Source organism: Eptesicus fuscus, chromosome 9, assembly GCF_027574615.1.
Source record: "Eptesicus fuscus isolate TK198812 chromosome 9, DD_ASM_mEF_20220401, whole genome shotgun sequence".
Classification (NCBI taxonomy): Eukaryota; Metazoa; Chordata; class Mammalia; order Chiroptera; family Vespertilionidae; genus Eptesicus; species Eptesicus fuscus.
In genome coordinates, this window is record NC_072481.1 from 28,533,797 (window position 1) to 28,557,300 (window position 23,504).

General features: G+C 51.1%; 1 protein-coding gene across 1 annotated transcript in view; it reads right to left on the reverse strand.

The window, feature by feature from the left end:
• SZT2 (SZT2 subunit of KICSTOR complex) overlaps nt 1-23,504 on the reverse strand; it is a 66,752-nt gene that overhangs the window by 18,966 nt on the left and 24,282 nt on the right. The window contains exons 5-40 of the mRNA XM_028160220.2: nt 19,021-19,152; nt 18,125-18,266; nt 17,606-17,712; nt 12,263-12,473; nt 11,875-12,045; nt 11,194-11,428; nt 10,878-11,007; nt 10,048-10,190; nt 9,660-9,812; nt 9,403-9,517; nt 9,005-9,222; nt 8,689-8,904; nt 8,221-8,299; nt 7,911-8,005; nt 7,469-7,637; nt 7,166-7,280; nt 6,948-7,061; nt 6,565-6,735; nt 6,330-6,424; nt 5,978-6,101; nt 5,709-5,873; nt 5,414-5,618; nt 5,030-5,145; nt 4,669-4,915; nt 4,031-4,172; nt 3,798-3,890; nt 3,256-3,334; nt 2,859-3,152; nt 2,560-2,701; nt 2,297-2,404; nt 2,147-2,210; nt 1,735-1,920; nt 1,231-1,398; nt 1,059-1,143; nt 848-919; nt 467-668 (exon numbers count right to left, since the gene is read on the reverse strand). Of these exons, the coding sequence (XP_028016021.2) occupies nt 467-668; nt 848-919; nt 1,059-1,143; nt 1,231-1,398; nt 1,735-1,920; nt 2,147-2,210; nt 2,297-2,404; nt 2,560-2,701; nt 2,859-3,152; nt 3,256-3,334; nt 3,798-3,890; nt 4,031-4,172; nt 4,669-4,915; nt 5,030-5,145; nt 5,414-5,618; nt 5,709-5,873; nt 5,978-6,101; nt 6,330-6,424; nt 6,565-6,735; nt 6,948-7,061; nt 7,166-7,280; nt 7,469-7,637; nt 7,911-8,005; nt 8,221-8,299; nt 8,689-8,904; nt 9,005-9,222; nt 9,403-9,517; nt 9,660-9,812; nt 10,048-10,190; nt 10,878-11,007; nt 11,194-11,428; nt 11,875-12,045; nt 12,263-12,473; nt 17,606-17,712; nt 18,125-18,266; nt 19,021-19,152 (5,303 nt within the window). The remainder of the gene's footprint in view (nt 1-466; nt 669-847; nt 920-1,058; nt 1,144-1,230; nt 1,399-1,734; nt 1,921-2,146; nt 2,211-2,296; nt 2,405-2,559; nt 2,702-2,858; nt 3,153-3,255; nt 3,335-3,797; nt 3,891-4,030; nt 4,173-4,668; nt 4,916-5,029; nt 5,146-5,413; nt 5,619-5,708; nt 5,874-5,977; nt 6,102-6,329; nt 6,425-6,564; nt 6,736-6,947; nt 7,062-7,165; nt 7,281-7,468; nt 7,638-7,910; nt 8,006-8,220; nt 8,300-8,688; nt 8,905-9,004; nt 9,223-9,402; nt 9,518-9,659; nt 9,813-10,047; nt 10,191-10,877; nt 11,008-11,193; nt 11,429-11,874; nt 12,046-12,262; nt 12,474-17,605; nt 17,713-18,124; nt 18,267-19,020; nt 19,153-23,504) is intronic.

The window sequence follows — 23,504 nt, forward strand, 5'->3', positions numbered from 1 at the left end:
GCCACTTACTAACTGTGACCTTAGGGAAGTACTTAACCTATCTGTGCTTGAGTTTCTTCATTTATAGTAATAATATAAGGATAATAATACTTTGTAGGGGTGTTATATAGATTAAATAAGCTTAAACAGTGTCTGTCACTTAGTAAACACTTGTTAAATATTGTCTATTATTTCTTATTTTTATAGATCAACTTCTGAAGCTGCTCTGAACTGTAGATGCTCTTAATGCTCAGCGAGGAGCCAAAATCTCCATCAGCTTTTCAACTCCTTTAGGAAAGCAGAGTGACATGCTTTGCTATTGGCTGTGGGAAGTGGTCAGGAGCCCCCAACTTAGAATAAAACTCAGATCCCTACCCAAACTCTCAGTCCCATGTCTTACCCTTTAATAACATTCAAGAAGGGTGACGTGGGACCAGGCAGAAGAGGCTACCATCAGAGTCAGGGTGCGGCCCTGGCTCCTCCTTACCGTGCATGTGCATACACTTCCACACGGTCCTGCAGGATCCGGACAATGAGCCAGAAGTCAGGCAGGCAGGGCCCAGGGAGGCTTGAGAGCGAAGGCTGTGGAGGTGTTGGCCCAGGTGCGGTCCGCAATGTGAAGGGGGCCTTCTCACCCAGGGTCTCATTGGGACCCTCACTGTCAGAGCCACTGCTGCCACCATCATAACCTGTGTCAAATGTGCTCAAGTTCAACCCCATCCTTAGGCTCATCTGAGCTTCCAAAGTACATCGGGCTCAATGGCTCCTCTAGGTTAGTTCCCTCTGACGCCCCATTCCCGACCTTCTGCTGTGCAGCCCTAAGTCCACTTCCCATTAGCCTAGAGTCCTTCCCCCAGCCCCCGCTTACCTAGGTGGTCTGAGTCCACACTGCCCTGACTGGACATGAGGCTTCGTCCCTGGCTAGGCCCAGGCTGGCTCCCTGGGAAGAGAAGAAAAAGAAAGGCCTGGAGCCCCTTCTCAATCCCTCCTAGGACCACCTTCCAAAAATGGAAACAGGTCCAGGGATGTACACGTCCTGCGTCCTGGCCTCAGACTGAGCTGCCCAGGTCTTTTCTTACCTCCCTGTGGCGGGCTGGGCAGACTGATGAGGGAGGGTACCTCAGAATCCTCTGGGGAGCCAGGGGCTTGGTTGGCTGTCAGGGCCTGAGGGGAGGAAGTCAGGACTGAGTCCAGGCCCCACACAGCCACCACCACCCCTGCCATTCCCACGTCAGCCCAGGAAACACTCACCTCCCCTTCGTTGTCGTCAGCCTTATCCTCATGGCTGTGCCAAGCCCAGGCCACAGGAGGGGGCACCCCATGGGATCCACCTGGCTGTTGGCCAGCTGCCACAAAGAAGAAGCCACTGCCAGGGTCCTCAAGAAGAACATGACCAGGAAGGTGGAGGCGGCGGAACTCCTGAGGAATAGGAGCCACAGTTACAATTTAGGCAGGAGTGCCCTGCTTATTCATGGCACCCCACACTTCCTTACCAGACCCTCACAACTACCTCGTGGAGCAGGCACTAGCATCCCCACTGCTGTGGTATGAAAGGTTCAATGACTCGCTTAAAGTCCAGTGGGCCAGTGGCAAGGTTGGGAGCTAGGTCTCTTCCCACTTGGGCTGCCAGGCATGGGGTAAAGGACAGACAATGTGGTGAGGAGGTGGGCAGAAGGGTAATTCAATGGACTCGAACCAAGAGAGGGCTTTCCAGTTCTGTATCTGGAATCCAGGGAGTATTCAAGGACAACGTACGTCCTTGAACTGTGTGAGGGAGCGCTCTGGTCCAAACACAAAACTCAGTGGCAGAGTCTGGCGAAGGCAAGTGGAGCGTCCAAGAGAGCTGTGGATGTGGGCAGCCGCTCGGTGCAGGGCAGGGCTCTGGGGGATACCCCCTCTTCGGAGTGCCCCCACCATCTCATCCTCCAGCAACCAGCGGATCTAGAGTAAGAAGACAATCCAGGAAGTGGCAAAGGGCACCTTCCTTGCTGACTGGGTATCACCTCATTTCCAGACTAGAAGATACTAGAAGACACTCTGCCTCACAGACTGAGGAAGTTCTCACTTCAATCCCAGGATAAGGGGGTGCCTTACCCCACTGATGGAAAGGGTATCAGTCATAGTGTTGAGGGGCTGTTCCTTAGGTTGGGGGAGGGAAGGCCCTCACCTCACTCATAGTGGTCTCAATAGCCAATCTGTGGGGTGTGGCCAAATTGGATAGTCCTGGGTGCCTAATTGGAAGAAAGGGTTAGACACTGGTTTCCAGAAAATAAAACTGAAGGGGAGCAAGGAACTCTTGAAGGAGAAAGAGAAATACCTATCTTCTTCTGGGGGTGGCAGTGGGGGCCCCAGGCCATCATCCGATCTTAAAGATGATGGTTGCCCCGGGGACCGTGGGAATGAAGCACTGCTCTCAGATGTTGACCTGAACAGGTAGGAGCAAAGGTCAAAGGTCAGCAACTAATATCCTTCCAAGACCTCCTCAGCATGCCTTTCTTAAAATATTTCAAGTGTCCCTAGATTCCTTAACAGTCCCCCTCCCCCAAGGCCCAGGTCCCCCCACCAAACATGCTGCCACACCGGTGGTGCTGAGGGTCCGAGGTCGGGGGGAGCTCTACTTCCAGCGGCAAGGTCAGCACAAAGACATCCAAAGTGACACTGAGGTCCCTCAGGGGTACTCGGCCCCCAATTGGGGGGCCCTCCAGACTGGAAAGCACCTGGCCTGGGAGAGGGGGGAAAGTTAGGGGTTGCTGAGAACCCTAGGACAAGCATAGATTACAAATTCTCAGTGCTAAAGCGTTATAGCCCAAAACTCTCCCCAAGCAGGCAGGCAGGCTATGCTGGGACCTGTGGCCCTCCCCTGGGCACCCCCATCTCACCCAGGCAGGTGGGCAGGCTGCACACGGGTACTGAGCTGTGCTGCCCACGCAGCCGCACGGAGCACGTGAGGTGCAGGAAGAGCGGTGGCAGGTCATGCACAAGGCTCTCAGGTCCAGTGGGTGAGTCGCCCCCAAGGATACTGAAGGAGTCTTCATCAGGGTTCACGGTGTCTGCATCTGACAGCGAGGTGGAGTCTAGCCCAGCAGGCCCCAGGTCTGGCTCCCGGCTCTCGCAGTATTCCACCTCCAGCTCTGGGTCGCTCTCGGTGACCACACAGCAGGCAGATGTGTCTCCTAGAGATGCATGTCTCATGGTCAATAGGAAAGGCTGGCCGTGGAGGTCCCTGAATCCTGGCTTGAAGCAGCCTTCCCCACCTTGAGCCACTTCCCCACACACCTTCTTCTCCCATGAGTTCAGCCTCTGAAAACTCCAGGTCACTGACTTTTCTGTCTATTGTGTCCCGGGGGCCCTCATCCTGGGCAAAAAAAAAAAGAGACAGCTTGATCCAGGGCAGAGCAAGAGCCACATCCAGGACTCAGGGAACCAAGAGTCAAGAGGATCTGAATGGGCCCGGCTTGTGTGGCTCAGTGTTGAGCATTGACCCAAGAACCAAGAGGTCACTGGTTTGATTCCTGGTCAGGGCACATGCCCGGATTGCGGGCTTGATCCCCAGTAGGGGGCGTGCAGGAGGCAACCAATCAACGATTCTCTCTCATCACTGATGTTTCTATCCCTCTCTACTCACTTCCTCTCTCTCTAGAAAATCAATGAAAGCGTTTGTTTGTTTTTTTAATTTTTAATTTTTTAAGCCTACAGCACATGGTATTCCCAGGCTGTTTTTTTTTTTTTTTAAAAAAAAGAGAGAATCTGAGTGGACAAAGGAACCTCTGGGGCTACAGGTCAGGGGTAGGAGAAAGGTAAAGGAGAAAGCTACTCACCTCTCGCCTGCTGGATGGAGGGCAGTAGAAGAAGTAGTGGGGATTGGAGGGCACTGTGCGGAAGTGGAGACCACTGATCTCCAGGAACTTCTCCTGTTTGGGGTTATAAAGAAGCTAGAATGTCAGCCATCCCTCAGAACACAACCCCTACCCTACAACAGACACCTACACCCTCAACCCAGGAGAGAATATTAACCCCCTGCACAGGCAGGACTCTGCTCCTCTACCCTCACCTGGATGAGGCTATGCAGGACATCATGTGCCTCTCCTCTGAGCTGGCAGACGTCTGTCAGAGAGATCTCCAGGCCAGGGTCTGGATTGCCAGGCATACGGGTGCTCTGAAACTCAGGCTCACTTAGGTCCTCGGTCTCTATGCTGAGTGGTTGGAGCGGGGGGGGGGGGGGGCGCATTAAAGTTTTAAAAACCATCTCCTGGAGAAGCCTGCTTCCCAACTGGGAGCAGCACACACCTGTCTGTCTTTGTCTCTAGGAAGGGTGAGCTGGGGACTCAGCAGTGGGCACAATACAGTTTTTGCCCCTATGAAACTCAAAGTAGTTCATGGGGATCATAGCTATTATATGTGTTCTCGGAACAGCTTCTACTTTCACTGATAGCAACTGGCAACTCCCTACCCCAATCCAGCTCAGTACTCCACACCAGCAGGAGACAGGAGAGCCAAAAGGGAGATGCTCCCCAAGCCAAATGGGAGAAAGAAGTCTGGGCAGGAGGCAGGAAACCAGCAACAAAGTACTACTGCCTCTCACTCAGGTGCTTGGGTGCTACCTTGCTCGGCCATTCCCTGGGATCAAAAGGTGCCAGTTTATTGGGACTTTGTGTGCCCCCTTCTACGTTATTTCAGGACAATCCTAACCTGGACTCAGAAGCCAGGACAGCTCGTTCCCGAGGCTCAGGGCCCTCCTCGATGCTGCTGCTGAAGGGACCAGGGCTGAGAGGACCAGGACTTGGGGGTGCGTGAGGCAAACTCCGAGCGTGTCCACAGAGAGCGAGCAGAAAAGGGGTGATGTCTACTTCCTGTAGTAGCTCCTCACAGGCATCCACTGCCATCAGCAAGTCCTGGGAGGTCACACTCTGTGCTTGCTGCAAGCTCCGGAACAGCCCTGACAGAGTGGAAGGGCCCTGGAGGGTCAAGCTCTGGAACCGCCTCCCCAGTCCCAGTCCCTGTAATCCTCATGTCTCCTCCCTGATGCTCCCTCCGGTGGCCTCCTGCTCACCACGGACGTAGCATCGCTGAGCATGCTCCTGCAATAATGCACAATGGTTGGCTGCCTCCTTGTATCTGGGCTCCATCCAGGCTGACGAGGGGGAGGTCTGGTCGAGAAACTGAGTCCTAAGAATGAGAGGGAAGAGGGAGCTTGGCCAACTTCTCAAAGAGACACTTCAGACTCACCCTCCACCCACATTTCAGTGGATTATCCACAGGTCCCCACCAAATGTATTCATGGCCCCGCAAGTTCAAGGAAGCCCAGCAAGGAGCTGGCAGGACATGGCTAAGCAGCTGAGCTCCTACAACTGACCATCAACCTGTCTGTCCAGACCTGAGTGTGTACCTGAGCCCTAGCTGGGGGAGAACCTAGGTCAACGTTGAGGGCACTCACTGAAAGATGAGGTCTCGGGGCGCCTGAGGGGGCTGCATGCCAACCATTTGCTCCCTCAGAGCTTCCAGGGCACAGCTATAGATGAAGACAGGACATCGGGCCCGGGGCCCATCTGCACCCTCTGTCTGTGGAGCCTGACGCCCAGTGTAAGCCTGAAAGTCCTGATGGAAGGGTGGGCTCAGCTCTCCTGGATTCGGGGCACTGTCTGTGGGAAGAGGTGTCACATGATCTTCAAGCTCTCTATTTGTTCCCATTTCTGCTCCTGCTTAACTGACTTAAGAGGCAGCAGCCTTACCATAGGCTGGGGTGACACTGAGGACAGGGACCTGGGCCTTTGGAGCCCTGGCCCCAGTCCCTCCCAGAACTTTCAGGCTGGAGGCCCCACCCCAATCCCCGAACTTGGGCTTTGTCTCTTCTTGAGAGGGTCCCTCTAGGCCATAGGTGGCCAGATGCTGGACATCTGAGAAGTAAAAGAGAGGCATCAATCAGAGCCGCCTGGTGGCCCAGTGAGGGAGCTCAGGGTTTGTATCTGAGGGGCTAGTGAGGAAGCTCAGTGGTTGGTACCTGAGAAGGTAGCTGGGAGGAACGTCAGAAATACATGTTGGGGGGTCACAAGCCTTGCATAGCAGCGCCACTGAGGGGCCTGGGCCGAGATGAGAGGCTTGAGAGTTTCAGGAGGGCCTACATTCTATGAGAGAAACAAAATTAGAGCAATCTGTAAGGGAGCAAACAACCCGTCTTCCTTCCTCCACCCTGGAGGGTATAGCTTGCAAGATCCAGAACAAAGTTGAACGACAGCATCCTGTCATCGGCAGGAGGCGTCTAGTGTCCCCAGTGATGGAAAGTGGGGGATGAACATGTGGTGATGGAAGGAGGTCAGTATGAAAAGGGCTCAAGGACGTGAACCAGTGCTGACCATGGCAGGAAGCACCAAGTCTCCAGTTGTCTGAGTGCTGCTGACTGGCTGATCCTTCAGGATCCCATGGCCCCCCACTGGCGGCCCCTCTGGACCTACAATGAGGATAGAGATGAGTGGAAGAGGGCAGTGCCAGCAGAGAGGCAGGCTAAAACCCAAAGATAGGAACCACCTTGTGGGATGGGGGGAAAGGGGCAGGGCCACAGTTGTATTTGGGAAGAGGTGAGGAGCTTGCCTGGGCTGTAGCGGGTCCGCTGTAGCACCTCACTCAGGAAGGCAGCCTGGTCAGCAGCGCTCAGCGGGATCTCCCGGTCACTCAGCTCCTGCCCCAGGCAGCTGTGCAGCAGGCACAGCACCATGTCGTTGGCGGGACAAGGCCCCTCGGTGAGAGGAATGCCCTCTGGCTCTGCCCGACACACACTCCACTCAGCACCAAGGGCCTCCTGCTGCCCAGTACCCTGGCTCAGCCCCGACCAGCACACCCCTCCTGCAGTTCCCAAGACTCCTCTGACCCCAAAACTTATCTGCTGGTTTGCAGACTCATCTGCTCTCTATGCTCTAATTCACCCACGCTTGCTAGCCCTCTAGGTGTGGGTGAGTGGTACAAAGTTCACCCACCTCTAGAAAGCAAAAGGAAGAACATCTGGAGCTGTTGACACTGAGGCAACAGTCCCATTAGGTCAAAATGGAAAGGTATTTCATGGATACAGGCATCTCCTCGCTGGTCCAATCCTAAGAGGGAGGGAAGGAAGACAAGACCCACATTGGGACCAGATTTTCTGTCTGTTGCTGCCTTCACCCTCCCCCCTCCCCTCAGGGGCCCCTTCCCTACTGACCATCAGAGACTCTCGGCTCTGGGGGCAGGGGACTCCATTCCTTGCTCTGGCACAGCTGTATCAGGTATTCAAAGCTCAGCATTGAGCCTATGCAGGCAGCATCCCGAGGGTGGAGCTAGGGGAGGAATAGCAGAGGCCAGGGTAAGCCCCTATAGTCCCAGAGACCTGGGCCTCCAGCTCCCAAGGAAGCCCGCACAGTCAGCCACTCAGAGCACACAGATTCAGAAAGCCCAATGGCTGTGCTACTCCCAAAGGGAGGACACCCCACCTATAAGGGGTGGGGGTATTGCTGAGGTCACTCACAGCTCTCGGGATCTCAGAGTATGTCAAGTCCTGGAGATGCTTCCAGCAATCAGGGCCAGGTCCCACTCGCCCACACTGAGGCTCCACCCACACCTCAGTGACCAGATTGAGCTCCGAGTCTCCCTCCAGGGCCTCCACCTCCACATCATTGTCATCATCTGTTGAGAAACTAAAGGAGGAAGGGGCCTGAGCCTGTGATTGAGGAGAGTCCAATCCACAACCCCATGGCTGGAGTCAGTCCACGGAGGGCAGGAAGGTGGTGGAAACACAGGGCGGCTACAAGTCACATGTGGCCTTACCAGACCTGCGCCTGCCTGATGAAGCATCTAAAAACAGCACCCTCTGCCCCAACTCCCTCAGGTACGGGAGGCAGAACTTCAGGGGACAGTGGGGAGGAGGAGGAATGTGGAGAGAGGCAACCCTCTGAGGGGCCAGGTCTCACCTGTCCTTGGTGGAGGTGGAGTGTGGGGGGAAGAGGATGTACTGGACAACACATGTGTGCCTCTCTTCCACTGCAGCCTGCCCCGGAGGCTCGTTCTGAGGGTAGATAGGATGGGAAATCCTGGGGCAAACCCCAGCCAAGACAGAGATCTGGCCCCACCCAGCTCTGGCCCTCAGAATTTTAGTCCCCTTGCCACACTGTCCGGGACTGGCCTCAGGTCCGGTCCAGCAGTCCCAACTCAGCTCAGAGGTCAGGGCCCCTGGGACGGTGATAAGCCTTGGTGGGAGGTATGATGAGGGATAGCACCTACCTGAATGGGAAGCTCCAGCACCATGTTGATGATTCCTTCCCCGCTGCAGGCGAAGTGGAACCCTTCAGAGAGTCGGACTCTGAAGCCCCATAAAGATGGGGGCAGGACAGGATGAGATGGGGAGACACAGTCAGAGTATATATCCCGACCCCATGCCACTTGTGCACCCACTTTCCAGCAGCCAACTAGGTAGACTTCAGTGCTGGTGGCCCTGCTAACACTAGTGGTCCTTCTAATGTAACAAGTCCAATTAGGACCAGAGGCCTAACTAAGAAGAGTGGAGGGAGGAGGATGGAGGGCAGTAGCAAGCCTGCTCTGTGCTGGATACTTTGCATAACAGCAGCAGCAGCTATTATGAAGCTTAGAGATGGGCAGTGTCTGGCATAGACTTTCTGCCAGTGTCCTAACCCAGAGTCTACACTGGCTCTCTCCCTTGCCCCAGTTGTCTGGCAGGTTCAGGTGACATACTCAGTGAGGATGGAGAGGAGCTGGGCAATGGAACTGAGCGGCAGTGCGGGGGCCAGTCCTGATGGGACGCTCCAGAGCCAGCGCTGATGGTAGAGGTAGCGGGACAGCGATGCTAGGCTAGAAGAGGCTGAGCGGCCTGACACCAAGGGCAGTGGGCCTGGTGGCTCCAGTGTCAGCAAGAAGGGTGCTCGGTAGTCCAGGGGCAGCTTCTCATACCTGGGAAGAAGGGGCAACTCTCAGTCGATTGCTGCATGTACCCAGCTGAGCCACAGCCTTCCCATGTACTCCAGGCCCCAACCCCACCCTCGGTACCAACCTGATAAGTAGTTTGTCCAGTGGCTTATGCAGGACCACAAGGCAGGGCCGGTCAGAGAGGGCCTGCTGTGGCCCCAGCAAGGGGGGGGACTTGGAGGGAGAGTTGCCCCCACCTATGCCCCCCAGCCCTTTTCGTTTCACCTTGGGTGTTGGTTCCTTACTTTGCACTCGGTGGGGAAAACGCAGCCGCAGGATCTCTTCCCGCAAGCCTGACACAATCTGAGGAAAAAATACAATTAAATTCTCCTACTCCCAAATCCTACAAATCTGGTAGAAGGGGCCCACAGACAAGGTGAGAGAACTTTACTTAATCTGGGGGTTCCTCTCTCTACACCCTGGCCCTGTGGGTTTGGGGAGAAGGAGCCAGTCTATACTCCAGGCTCCTTGGGCCCAGCTCACCTTGTGCCTGGCCTGTGCTGGTGTGCCGATGGGAAAACCCAGGCGAAGAACCATGCATGGGGCCTTGGAAATGATGCGGACCATGTAGAAGGAGGAGGGGGGCTGGTCTGGGGCACTGGGGAGAAATGGGAGTCAGTGAGCAGCCGTAGGTTGGCTGTAAATGAGTTTAAGAGGAAGTAGGGATGCAGTCTGGGGTTAGAGGAAGAGACATGAGTTGAGATGGTGGGGGAGGAGTGAAGAGACATCACTTTGCCCACCTGGAGAGCAGCTTCACATAGGAATAGCCCTCAACTAGCACGAAGCTGCTCCAGTCCCGAAGCAGAGAGGTCAGCGAGGAGTGTGAGATCCTGCACTGGACAGTGCTGTAGCGCCCGTTGCTGCCCGGGGTGTGCAAATGCTTGGGGATTGGTCTGGGAAGAGAGGTTAGCATTGAGGTCAGACCCTCCCAGCTCCAATCTGAACAGATTACTACCTCTGTCTTCTAGGACCTATTTGAGTATATGGGGGCTAATGAGCAGGAAGAAAAGGCCATAGTTTTTCTTGGCCTTGGTTGGTAAGGGCTCATCTGCTGCTCCCCTTCCCCATCTTCCCTATTTCCTCACCCCTGCTCCACCATCCCAACTATGGTCCTAAGAGTATACTTACGTGTCATGCTCCAGGATTAGCACTAGGCGATGCATATGCAGCCAACGCTGCCATGAATTTGCATCCATGGACAGCACTGGCTTCCAGTAGGCAGCAAACTGGGCATGGGATGAGTCGGTTCCACTGTGTTGAAGGGAGAGCACCTGGGGGTGGGAAGGACAGCCCTACATGAGTATTCATAGAAAACCAGGGTACAGCCTCCAGACAGTGCACAGAACCATGGAGTTCAGAGGGTTAGAGGTAGCAGTGGTTTAAGGCTAGGGGGAATCATAACCCAGCCTGGGCTGGATGTAAAAACTGCCTCCAATGTGAAAGCTAGATTAGGATGAATGAGCCCAGGTTCAGACTATGTAGCCTTTTAAAGCTAATTTCAGGCAAAGGATGAGTCCTGCCACGCTTCTCTCACTGACTCTGGAGCAAAGCTACTGAGTGTTGGCAGGACTTGAGATGAAGCAATTGCTCACTAGCATAAGCCCCCAGGCCTAGCCATGTCAGGCTGACACCCGGGGGCTGAGTGTGAGGAAAGCACAGGACAAAGAAGCTATGGTCTTCAGGAAGTGCACAGTTCACGGTAGTTGTTAATGGTGGAAAATGGGTGAAGGTGGCAGGGGGAGGCCAGAGTATGCCAGATGGAAGTGGGGCAAGAGGGCTTGCAGTCGCTGGGATACCTCCACCTGGGCAGCCAGCCTCTCTCTACAGATCCTCCTCCTTCCCCAGGGGCTTGGAAGGAGGAAGGAGAATTGCTCTCAAGGTTAACAGGTTCTGGTTTGGGTGCCTCGGACTTGAGAGGGTGGGCACAAAATGGGGGTAATGAGATCAGAGGCACTCACCGGGGTGGTGGAGCCAGGAGGGATGTAGAAGAGTGGCACTCCACTCTTGGTGCTGTCCGGAAGCGTGAAATGTTCTGGGACTGACGAGAAGGACTGGAGGTGGGCCAGCATCTGGTCCGTCTGGTTAATGCTGCAGGACAAAGGCCAATCCTGAGCCACAACTGACTCTGGTGGGTATAGAGGGGAGCCCCTAGGGACAGGGGACCCTGGACACAAGCCTGGTGCTCAGGGTGTCTCTCTTCACCCCTCAAGTTCACACACCTTCCCCTCCACACAACGAATAGGGCATCACTCACGGTGCAATGACCTCACTCACCTCTGCAGCGTGTTCCAGAACCGCCGAATAACGTGGGTGCGATACAGTGAGCGAATGGGTTGCCTCAGCGCACAGGACACATCATGTAAAATGTCATAGCCACCTTCCATTGTGACTTCCACCCGTGTTCCTCGAGGGCCCTCAGGCTCCAGGGGCCAGGGCGCCACAGCCACATACTCAATGCGCATGTTGTGTTTCCACAGGAGCACCAGCTTCACCTCCAGCTGGGACCCTCCTGCAGGGGAAGCAAGAGGGCTTAGTTAGGAGAAGCAAGCACAGGAGGCCGGGCCTGGGACTGATTCCTATCTGAAACTCCCACCTACCTCATGGAACTCTAGCCTGGCCAAAGGTTCCAAGCATGGTTCCATAATTTCAGGCCCCACAGCCTGCCAACTGACACAAACAAAATTCTGCAGTAATCTGAAACAAAGCCAAATTCAGGATATCACACCACTCTCAGGTGACTCGCCTGAGGCAAAAGGAGATGGAGCTGGGCAGATAAATGTTAAGAGAACCAAGCCCTGAAGGCAGTTCCAAACCCACTTGTCTCAAATGACCAGCAGAATCTTTCATGTGACACTTCCGTGTGTGATATGTGTGTCCTCTGCTTTGTTTGGCAGGTCTTCTCATACTCAAAGTCTGAGAAACCTGTGGGATACAGCAGGGCCTAGTAACACCTACCTTTGGCTAGTGTGACCTCTCGGACACTGTAGCCCTCTCGAAGCCGTACAGACACGGTGCTGACCAAGTCGGCTGGCACCTCCTTCTCAGTGTGCTTCTTCCGTCGAAGGGCCAAGGCAGGGTTGCTGCTGGCAGAGACCAGGTGCTCATTAAATAGTCGGTGCTGAGAGCCTAGTGAGGATGGAGAAGGGTACAGTGGTTACCTGTTAGTGGAGAGAGATATGGGAGAGGGGCTATGCTGAAATAATGGGGAGAGAACAGTACCAGAGTAGTTAGCCCCAGTTATATTTCCAGTCCCCGAAAAACCCAAACCCTAGATAGATTCCCGTATCATCTCGGCCCATCTTACACTCCCCCATTCCCGCACCTGCCCCAGTCAGCCGCTCACCGCAATAATATTCAGGGTTCAGGGCTTCCCCACTGCGCAGGAAGGAGTAGAGGAGAAATGCCCGGTGGTAGACAGTCAGACCCAGGTTGCCTGGCTCAGGCTCTGGACAAGTGGATAGGTAAGAGCCAAATGTTGCCATTGCAATGAACTTCATCAATTCCACATTGGGCACGTGGCCAAAACTGCAGTCGTAAGAGTAAACTCCTCCCACCTGGAGAAAGTAAGTAATTGGAGATCTCGCTCAAAAAGAGGCACCAGGGGCCAAAACCGGTTTGGCTCAGTGGATAGAGCGTCGGCCTGCGGACTCAAGGGTCCCAGGTTCGATTCCGGTCAAGGGCATGTACCTTGGTTGCGGGCACATCCCCAGTAGGGAGTGTGCAGGAGGCAGCTGATCGATGTTTCTAACTCTCTATCCCTCTCTCTTCCTCTCTGTAGAAAATCAATACAATTAAAAAAAAAAAAAAAAAAAAAAAAAAAAAAAAAAAAAAAGAGGCACCAGGGAATGAAGTGTAAGAGCGGAAGAGAATGGGTTGGTGGCTGCTCCCATCCCCTGGACCACAGTGTGGAAAGTGGGCCAGTGTTCTCCCAGGACAGACCACTGTTACTTTCCTTCCCTGAGCCCTTCTGCCTGAAGCCTGTGCCATCTGGTCACACCCTTCTTCCTCAATCAAATACCAGCTTGCCCCCATTCATTAAAGATTTTGGCTACTGACTCACTGGCTTTCTGTCACCATCTTGAGAGACTTTAATGTCTCTCTAACGAAGCGCTCCTCAAACTTTAGGGTGCATATAAAATACCTGATGATTTTATTAAAATGCAGTAGGTCTGGGGTGGGGCCTGAGATTCTGCATTTCTAACAAGCTCCCTGCTGATGCCAATGCTGCTAGCTACCAATGCTGCTCGACCACACTTTGTTTTAAAAAATATTTTTATTGATTTCAGAGAGGAAGGGAGAGGGAGATAGAAACATCAATGATGAAAGAAAATCATTGACTGGCTGCCTCCTGCACGCTCCACACTGGGGATCGAACCTGCATCCCTGGCATGTGACCTAACTGAGAATCGAATCATGACCTCCTAGTTCGTAGGTCAACACTTATCCACTGAACAATGCCGGCAGGGCATAAGCTTATCCCTTTATCTTCCATCCTCCTTCTCCTGCTGCTCTTTGACCTTATTAAGACTGCCAGGCCTTGAACCTCTGCTCTCTCCAGGTGTATCACCAGGCTCCTCATCCTCCTTTCTCAACCCAGTCGGGTCCCTCTGTTCAAACAACTTTAGCATCATTTTCAATTCCCTGGCCCTCTTCACTTTTTTTATGCTTCTACCTCAAAAACCCACGTAGGATCTACACTGAGTGGCCAGATTATTATGATCTCTGAATGCATAATAATCTGGCCACTCAGTGTCTATCCTATATAATCAAAGGCTAATATGCAAATTGTCCCCTCGACCAAGAGTTTGACCAACAGGCAGGCCAGCCAACCGCCCATGTCCCCTCCCCATGGCCAGGCTGGCCAGACCCCACCCATGCACGAATTCATGCACTGGGCCTCTAATACACACACACACACACACACACACACACACACACACACACAGACACACACTGAGTGGCCAGATTTTTATGCGTTCAGAGATTATAATAATCTGGCCACTCAGTGTATAGCCCTAAATTGGATGCCAATGGATCCCAAAGGGAGAAAAACACATATTTGGGTCGGTTGATACCACCTCAAAACATATGACACCCAACCCAGCTAGTCCTTCAATGCTGTCCTCAGTATCGTTCCTTCCTCCCAACTCTGGCCTCCTTTCCCTTACAGTGTTCATCTTCACCTTCTACTTCAGAGAGAAATCACAGGCTTTTGGTAGAATTTATCTACGTCTTCACTTCTATCCTTCTGCTTTCAAAGAAAGACTTGACCTTCTCCTGCTCCTCAAATGTTTCTTAAGTCAACTGTCCTCCTGTCAATTTAGGATCTTACTCTATCAGGCTTCCTTTTCTTTCCTTTAGTTTCAAGCTCCGTTTCACCATGGATCCTTAGAAACATGCTTAAGCCTCTAGCTTAAAAAGCAAACAAAACAAAATAGTTAAACACCCCTCTCCTTCCACCCTGTACTTCCCTCTGGCTATTATTCTCACTCCCCACTTGATCCGAATAGCCAAATTCTTTGTGTCAACACTTGTCTCTACTTCCTTCTAGTCTATCCACTCTTCAATCCACTGCAATCATTTCCCTCAATATCTCTTCACTGAAATGGCCTGAAAAAGATCCCCATGACCTCCTAATCACCAAGTCCAAAAGGCACTTTTCATTCCTCATTTTACATAATCTTTCTGCTGTATCTCACACTGTTAACTACTCCCTTCTTCCCCAAACTCTAAATTCTCTTACACTAGAATCTCCTGGTTCTCACCTGATTTTTTCCCTTCATTGTATGCTCAGCTCTCTATCTATGAGAGACCTTTAAACATTAGTGTTTCCTCAGGTTCTTCACTCTCTCTCAACTAGTGCAGTCTCCTGAGTATAAGATAGGCATATCCAACTGCTAACTGCTATGAGTAGCAGCCATTATTAAGTAACTAGAGGCCCAGTGCATGACCAGTGGGGTCCCTTGGCCTGGCCTGTGGGGATCGGGTGAAACTGGCTCTCCGACACCCCCCAAGGGGTCCTGGATTCCAAGAGGGCAGTTCTCGGGTGACACACCCCAGAACCGGGCTTCCTCCTTTCTGGTTCTGGGTGTGTCACCCGAGAACAGCAGCTGCCAAGTAACTGAAGCTCGGCAGCTCCTGCGTTGAGTGTCTGCCCCCTGGTGGTCAGTGTGCATCATAGCTACCAGTCGGAGCATCTGCCCCCGGTGGTCATTGCGTTTCATAGTTACTGGTTGGACGGCCGCTTGGCTTTTATATATATATATAGATTATGTACTACATTAAGCATTTTATTATTATTACTAGAGGCCTGGTGCACGAAATTCGAGCACGGGGGGGGGGGGGGGCGGGGGGAATGTCCCTCAGCCCAGCCTACACCCTCTCCAATCTGGGACCCCTCGAGGGATGTCCAACTGCCCTTTTAGGCCCGATCCCACTAAACGGGCAGTCGGACATCCCTCTCACAATCCAGGACTGCTGGCTCCCAACTGCTCGCCTGCCTGCCTTCCTGATTGCCCCTAACCGCTTCTGCCTGCCAGCCTGATCACCCCCTAACCACTCTCCTGCCAGTCTGATTGATGCCTAACTGCTCCCCTGCCAGCCTGTTTGCCCCTAACTGCCCTCCCCTGCTGGCCTGGTCACCCCTAACTGCCCTACCCTGCAGGCCTGGTCACCCATAACTGCCCTCCCCTGCAGGCCTCGTCCCCCGCAACTGCTCTCCCCTGCAGGCCTGGGTCCCCCCCAAATGCCCTTCCCTGCAGGCCCAGTCACTCCCAACTTCCCTCCTCTGCCAGCCTGGTCATCCCTAACTGCCCTCCCCTCCTGGCCTGATTGCCCACAACTACCCTCCCTTGCAGGCCTGGTCCCTCCCAACTGCCCTCCCCTGCTGGCCATTTTGTGGTGGCCATCTTGTGTCCACATGGGGGCAGGATCTTTGACCACATGGGGGCAGCCATCTTGTGTGTTGGAGTGATGGTCAATCTGCATATTACTCTTTTATTAGATAGGATAGAGGCCTGGTGCATGGGTGGGGGCCAGCTGGTTTGCCCTGAAGAGTGTCCCGGATCAGGGTGGGGGTTCCCTTGGGATGTGGGGTGGCCTAGGAGAGGGGCCTGTGGTGGTTTGCAGGCCGGCCATGCCCCCTGGCGACCCAAGCGGAGGCCCTGGTATCTGGGATTTATTTATCTTCTACAATTGAAACTTTGTAGCCTGGAGCGGAGCCAAGCCTCCTGCTTGCTCTGTGGCAGCAGCCATTTCTGTTGGGATTTATTTACCTTCTATAAATGAAACTTTATAGCCTGGAGTGGAGGCCTAGGCCAGCCAGGGCTGCAGAAGCTTGGCTTCCTTCATTGCCAGGGGCAACCCTAGCCTCCTGCTCTTCCAGCTCCATGGCTGCTGCCATTTTTGTTGGGATTTATTTACCTTCTATAATTGAAACTTTGTAGCATTGAGTGAAGGCCTAGGCCGGCAAGGGCAGGTATAAAGCTTGGCTTCCTCCATTGCCAGGGAAAACCAAGCCTCCCTCCTGCTCTCTGTGGCTACAGACATCTTGGTTGGGTTTATTTGCATATTTGCTCCTGACTGGCTGGTGGGCGTGGCTTGTGGGTGTAGCGGAGGTATGGCCAATTTGCATATTACTCTTTTATTAGATAGGATTTTTTTTTTTACATTAAGCACTTTAAATGCATCTTCTCATCCAATGAGGAAGGTACTATTATAATCTCTATTTACAAATAAATCCAACCAAGAAGTGATGTGCCCAAGGTCAAAAGGCTAGTAAGTGGAGCCAGGATTCAGGCCAGGCATGCCTAACTCCAAAGGCCATCCTGTTGACCCATCCAATGCAGCATGCTCAAACCTGGATTCATCATCTTGTCCTCACTACACCACAACTGCTTCTCTTCGTATGCTCTGCCAGCTACCCAGTCATCACTGAAGTCAGTACATTGAAGATATCCTTAACTTCTTTCTCCCTCACCACTTACCACTTGCTAATCATGTCATGTTGATTCTACCTTTTCATTTTCTCAATCCTATCCTCCTCTCTTACCCTAAATTCTCCTAACTTAAACCCTAATCCTCTCTCACCTGACCACTGCAATTAATAGTGGTCTTTCCTCCATCCCTGCCCTTTACCCAGCAACAAGAGTGACCTTAATAAAACACAAACCCAACTAGTGATTTTCCTTCTATTTATCTGTGTCACCCACAGAATTACGCTGACACTCAATACAGCAGAACCAGCTTTTCATGCTCTGGCCTCCAGCCTTGTTTCCCATAGCTCTTTGCCCCTGTCCCACAGTTCATCAATCCAAATCAACTGCAGTTCCCTGAATATACCACTTTTCTCCTAAGCTCGTTAGAGCTGGGTTTTCTGACCCTGACAAACAAAACAGTAGTAACTAATCTAATGGGGCTGGAGCTGACTGCCAGATTTCAAATTCTGCATTCTTTTTACTATAACACGCTGTTACTATAACATCCTAAGGAAAGAGGACAAAGACAAGAGTGTTCTCCCACCATTGCCACCTACCTCTTTCTAGACATGGCACCTCTTCCCACCACACACATGTAATTATGCTATTGGCTTTACCTGGGGAAATCATCGCCTGAAAGAAAATAACTAATCACATCCCACTTTGTGAGATGCCATACTTCTCCCTCCTTCATCCTAGAAAGTCCTCACCTGTACAAAGGAACACGCCACAGTGCCACTGCGAAGCTGGTTCAGCAAGGTCTCACAGACAGCAACATCAGGGACGCTGGTCACCCCATCTGTGATCACAATGATACCTGGAGCAGGAAACATCAGACTCAGACCCGGGGACACTGACCTGTCAAAACCAGGCACTCAACTGATGAAGCCCTGAAGACCTTGGTATCTGCCAACAAATGTGTTTTATAAGATTCAAACACCTTTCCTTTCCCCTTCCCTCCTGCTTTTTTCTCTTAAGTGCTGGATCTCAGTCTTTTCCTGAGTGATATCCTTGGAGTGCTACTCCTTCCCACCAGGATCCCTGATGATTGTCAGAGCTGTGGGTGCTTGAGATATCCACTAATACACACTTAACTCTTACAAACAAGGAAACAGACCCTCTCCCCTGGGGCCCACTGATTCCCTGGAAACTAGCTTTGCTGATAATGCTCCCCCAATATCCTTTCTGAATTCTATTTCCCCAATCCCACCAACATTCCTCCTACTGACCTGCACTGGAGTTTGAGGGGAGCAACTGCAGTGCCAAGATGCCCTGACGAATCATACTGACCAGTCCAAGATCAGCTGTCACCATGGAGACTCCCATCTTCCGGCCAGGGAGCTCCCCTGAGTCTGGGGACTGGTCCTCTGCCTGGCCCAAGTAAAAGAAAAGACAGAATGGGACAGAAAGCATTGCCACATCCATAGCAAAGCCCGAATTTACAGCAGTACTGCCCAAGTCAATACAGGCCCAATCGTATGAAGACCCCAAACCCCCAACTATGCAGCCAAACCCCTACAGTGCTTCCTTCCCCAGTGTGTGTTCAGATACTGACCCTCAGATGGACAGGGAGTCCAGCACCATATGTAGCACTAGATTGTACTGGAGCAGGGCTTCCCCACCTTTTGCCAATAAGGCCCTCTTTCCATATTTTTCTACTGTCATTATGAAATATAAATGTCATTATACATCAATGACACCATGTTTCAGACACAAAGAACTGCCATCTGTCTGGCTACTTCTAGGACATTGGAAGGAATGAAAATGCATTCTAGTGAGCTTTATCCTTGACTGTATAAAGTACTAACTAGAGATCAAAGCTATCCATGGTCACCTTCTCAGATCCATCAAGGGAGAAGATCCAGGACTAAAAAAAACATAGCAAATAGCCTTCACACTTTCTCCAGCAAGAATTTGTGTCCTGGGAAGAGTATCCGAGCCCTCCTCCCAATAGGGAACCTGTCATGGGTACTCACTAGCACTTCTAATCCTGGCTCACTCTGTCTCTGGCCCTTTTTTTCTACCCTCTTTCCCCTCTGTATTAGGCTTGCCCCTCTTCTCTCCCCTCTGTTCCTTAACAGCTGCTCTTTCTAAATGGCCTCTACCTACTTTATCTCCCACATACCTGGCTCTGGGGGTCATACTGCTGCTGCAGCATGGTGGCCACCTTATCTTCAAAGAGACAGAGCTGTGCATATACCTGCTGCAGGAACACTTCCCGCTGGGAAGGGTCCAAAAGGCAGCCCTGGATCAGTACCTGAGAAGCACGAGGGAAAGACCAAGACATAAAGGTCAGGGGACACTGGGCAGTCCCCCTCCTGACTTCCCCATTTATTCTCCCTCTAGGTAACCCTGACTTCCCACCCAAGCAAGCTAATTCCACAGCCAGTTCCTCCATCACCAGATCATCTACTCCATCACTCCTCAGCCCAGGTATTCCTGCTCACTGTCCCCAGGTCATGCCACCTTAATCTGGGTTCACAACCTTCCTCCGCTTCAGGTCCTCCACACTGGGTTTCCCCATATCCCTGCATTGGGGACAAGATAAGATCTTCCAACTCCTTCCATCTTTGTCCATAAACTGCCCCACCTCAGCTTAGCAACGCCTTTTTCATTCTACTTCATATATTTTTTATTCTTGTTGATTCCTAAGCACTGCACACGAAGACTGTAAGGAAATTTTCTCTTTTTTAAGTTCAAAATCTTCTTATTCCCCCAATGAATGCTCCTTCCTTCCCTTTACTCTCAATGATAACTTCCCCCCTCAATAGGAATTCCCTGAGGGTATACTACTCTCCAACCCACAGAAAACACCTCCAATTTTGCTTCATGTTTATACCTGTGTTCTTGCGCTTCCTTCCAGGCTCTGAAGGAAAGATTTCTTGTCCTCCTCTTTCCCCCTAAAGCTAATCTCTCTCTCTATCTAATCTGGGGTCCTCCTTCTCTCTAATACTTTCATTTTCTCTCCATGGGATTTCTTTTCTTCTACTTCCAACATAAATAAGTGCTCCCATCCAGGGTTCTTCCTGCCTTTCCCACACCCCTTTTATTCCCCTCTTTCTCTCTCCTAAGCACCAAAGGGCCCTTCTTTTGCTTCTGTAACTTGTTTCCTGAGTCTACACAGCCCAACTGGGCCATTTCTACTACCTCTGTAACTTTATAAATAAACTTTCTCTTGTAATTTGAAAAAAAGAAAAAGAAAAAAAAAGCCCCCATCCTAAAAATGTTACATAGGGCTGTTGACCCCTTGGTGGCCCTGGGATCTCTCTTTTTTCTCTCCCTATCAGACTCCTTCAACCTGTCTCACATACCCACTTCTCCCAACCCTGCTCTTCATTCCCTATTCAGAACTGCAGAAGCGGGTGAGCACAGCCCAAAGAGGGGAGAGGGGCACTCTATCCCACTCTACACGCCAGACTATGAGAAGCAAAATAGAATCAGGGGAATATAAAAAGATGAGAAAGATGTTCACAGCTGTATTGTTTAGAAAAGTGAAAATTGGGTGAACCTAAGGGTCCAACAATAAAGGTTTGGAGAAATACATAATGATAAAATATGATAAAGTCAAGCAGACATTAAAAGTCATGTTTCTAAAGAATATTTAGTGACATGGAAAAACACTCGCCCTGCCTGGTTTGGCTCAGTGGATAGAGCACTGGCCTGCAGACTGAAGGGTCCCAGGTTCAATTATGGTCAAGGGCACATGCCCAGGTTGCGAGCGCGACCCCAGTAGGGGGCGTGCAGGAGGCGGCTGATCAATGATTCTCATCATTGATGTTTCTATCTCTCCCTTTCCCTTTCTCTCTGAAATCAATAAAAAAAATAAAATAAAGAAAAACACCAATATTATACTTAAAAAAAAACAAACAGGACGTAAAACTGTGTGTCTGGATGAGCCTGATGTTTCTCCTCTATTTGGATAAATTCCCCAACAGAATAAAGTATTAGATCTTAGCTATGACATTCAAAGGTTTTCATAATCCTGTCCTTATCTCTCCAGTCTCCTCCTAAACCCCCCACCTCCACATTCAAATTTTACTGTGTCAAACTAAGTAGTATGTAATGAGAGCAGTTTCCTAGCTATATCTTTGCTCCACAGGTCACTCTGTCTGGAAAGCTATTTCCCTGTCTTTGAATGGTTAATTTCAATTCTTCTTTCATGACAGTTCAAACGCCTCTTTGTTCCAAGATGAGGACTTCCAACTCCTGCAGAGACATTCAGGCTTTGTTGGATGCTCCCCACCTTGCTCTCATTGCCCCCAGTCATAACTTATTAGTGCCCTTATCACATTCAACTGAAATTATCTCCTTCAATATCAATGTCCTCCATTAAACCCTAACCCTAACTCCTCCCATCAGGATAAGGACAGTGTCTGATTCATCTGTGTATTCAGGACCCAATCCAGGCCTGGAATAGATCAGGCTTCAGTAAGTGTTTGCCAAACCCAACCAAGTGTCGAGTGATTACCTAATACCTATGCTTGTTCTGCCTTGGCTATCAACACCTACCAAGTCTGGCCTCTGGGGATGGAGCCCACAACCAACAGTCCTAACAGCTGCACTAGGAGAGCACGTTAATCCAGAGCAGAGGGCTGGGATTCAGGTGTGTACCAACTGCCTTATTCATCCTACTTATATATAAAATTTCCGATCCCCTGCTCCAAGTCCATACACACTTCTCTCTTCTCTTTTATTGATTTCAGAGAGGAAGGGAGAGGGAGAGAGATAGAAACATCAGTGATGAGAGAATCATTGATTGGCTGCCTTCTGCACACCCCCAACTGGGGACTGAGCCCACAACCTGCGCATGTGCCCTGACTGGAATTGAACCTGGGACCCTTCAGTCCTAGGCTGACACTCTATCCACTGAGCCAAACCAGCTAGGGCAAGCCTTGCGTATTTCAAGACCCTTAGATGCTGTTCCTTACATCCCTGTCTTTCAAAACCAGCTAAGGTGACGATGTAGCCAACAGGCACAGTTATAGGGTAAGCCCTACCAGTGAATTGAGAGGGTAGTTAAGAGCAGATGAGGGGAGACAGGAAGATGGCTGCTGACGTGAAGGCAGGCTGAAAGATAGTGTGTTAGTGAGAGAACGAAAGGAGAGTGTGTGGACGTTTGGGGAGTGTCTATTTGTGAGTGAGGGACAACTATATTCCAGGGGACTGTTGGGGACTGCTGGACTGGGCTCCCCTGACAGGGAGCCTCCACTGCTGCTGAAATCTCTCCTGGAGTGACTGGCTCTGCTGCAGAGACCGCACCATCTTGAAGGGGAGAGTGGCTGTGATCAGAAGCCTAGCCTTATCTTCAATCGGGAAGAATCGGATACCTCCCGGGACCCTACAACCACAACACCCAGGGATCAGCTGCAAACCCACAAACACCAGGTCTCAAGGAGAGCGAATACGTGGACTCGGACGAGCTCTGCACCTTCTCACGGAAAGGTCAGATTTTGCCCAGAGAAAGGTGAGGTCAGCGATCCAGGCTGAAGGGAGAAACGTGCGCAGTGGGATCTAGAAGTTCAGAGGAAGTCTGCGCCCCACAAAATCCTCAGACATTGGGGCCAGTGTAGTCTGCGAATGTGGAAGGGGGTCCACAGGGCTGCTGACAGAAGGGAACTCTAGAAATCAACCCATAGCTGGGCTGGGCACAAAAAGGCAGCCTGAAACTTTACCAGTAAACCGGCTGTGCTGTGCCAGGGGAAAAAGACGTGCACAGAGACATGAGCAGAGTTGCGCAGTGCCAGGGCTAAAAGGTCAAGAGTTTGCGCACTTACTCTGGCTCTTTTTTCTCTTTAAATCCTTGCTTTTGATTACTAAGCCAAGTACATAGGATCACCCAATTAAAAACACTCAGAGACTGCAGGGGAAAGTTGTTTTCTGGAACCTGGGAATCATAGAGGGGGAGAAACGATCAGAAAACCAGCTCCCGGGCAGTCCATATCCCCAAACCAGTATTAAGTGCAGCAGGGAAAACAAATTCTAAATACTGGGTAGAGAGGACTTATAGCCCCCGATGTCAATACAGAAACACTGCCACCCAGGGGTTGAATCACAAACTGACTCTTGTGTAAATACAACCAGAGGCAGGCTGAGTAACAAAGAAATACTGCCTGCTTGAAAACAAGGTTGTGGCGTATGACACAGAGGAGCTGTGGAATGCAGGGAACTTCAATACTGTCCTGACTACCTGACAGGAAACAGGCATGCCAAACAGAACAGTAGAGGAAGTAAATAACCTTCACTACTGCACATTTTTATTTTTTACTTAAGAAACTAATTTTTTTTCTCACTTGATTTTACCCTTTTAATTATTATATTTTTACTTTTAATCAGTATTATTACTACTACTATTTTACCTTTTTTTAAAAGTTTCATTTTATTTTCTCTTTATTTCATTTTATTTTATTTTGGGATTTGTGTTCTACATTCTATTTTCATCTTTCCTTTAGAATCACTTTACTCTATCTCAACTTTACCTTTATGCCAACACTCTCTTGCTCACTTTTCCCCTTTTGTTGTCCTGTTTCTCTTACCCTATTCCTGCTTTAGATTTTCCCTATTTCCCTGTTAAAAATTCATCCTACTTATATATAAAATTTCAGATCCCCT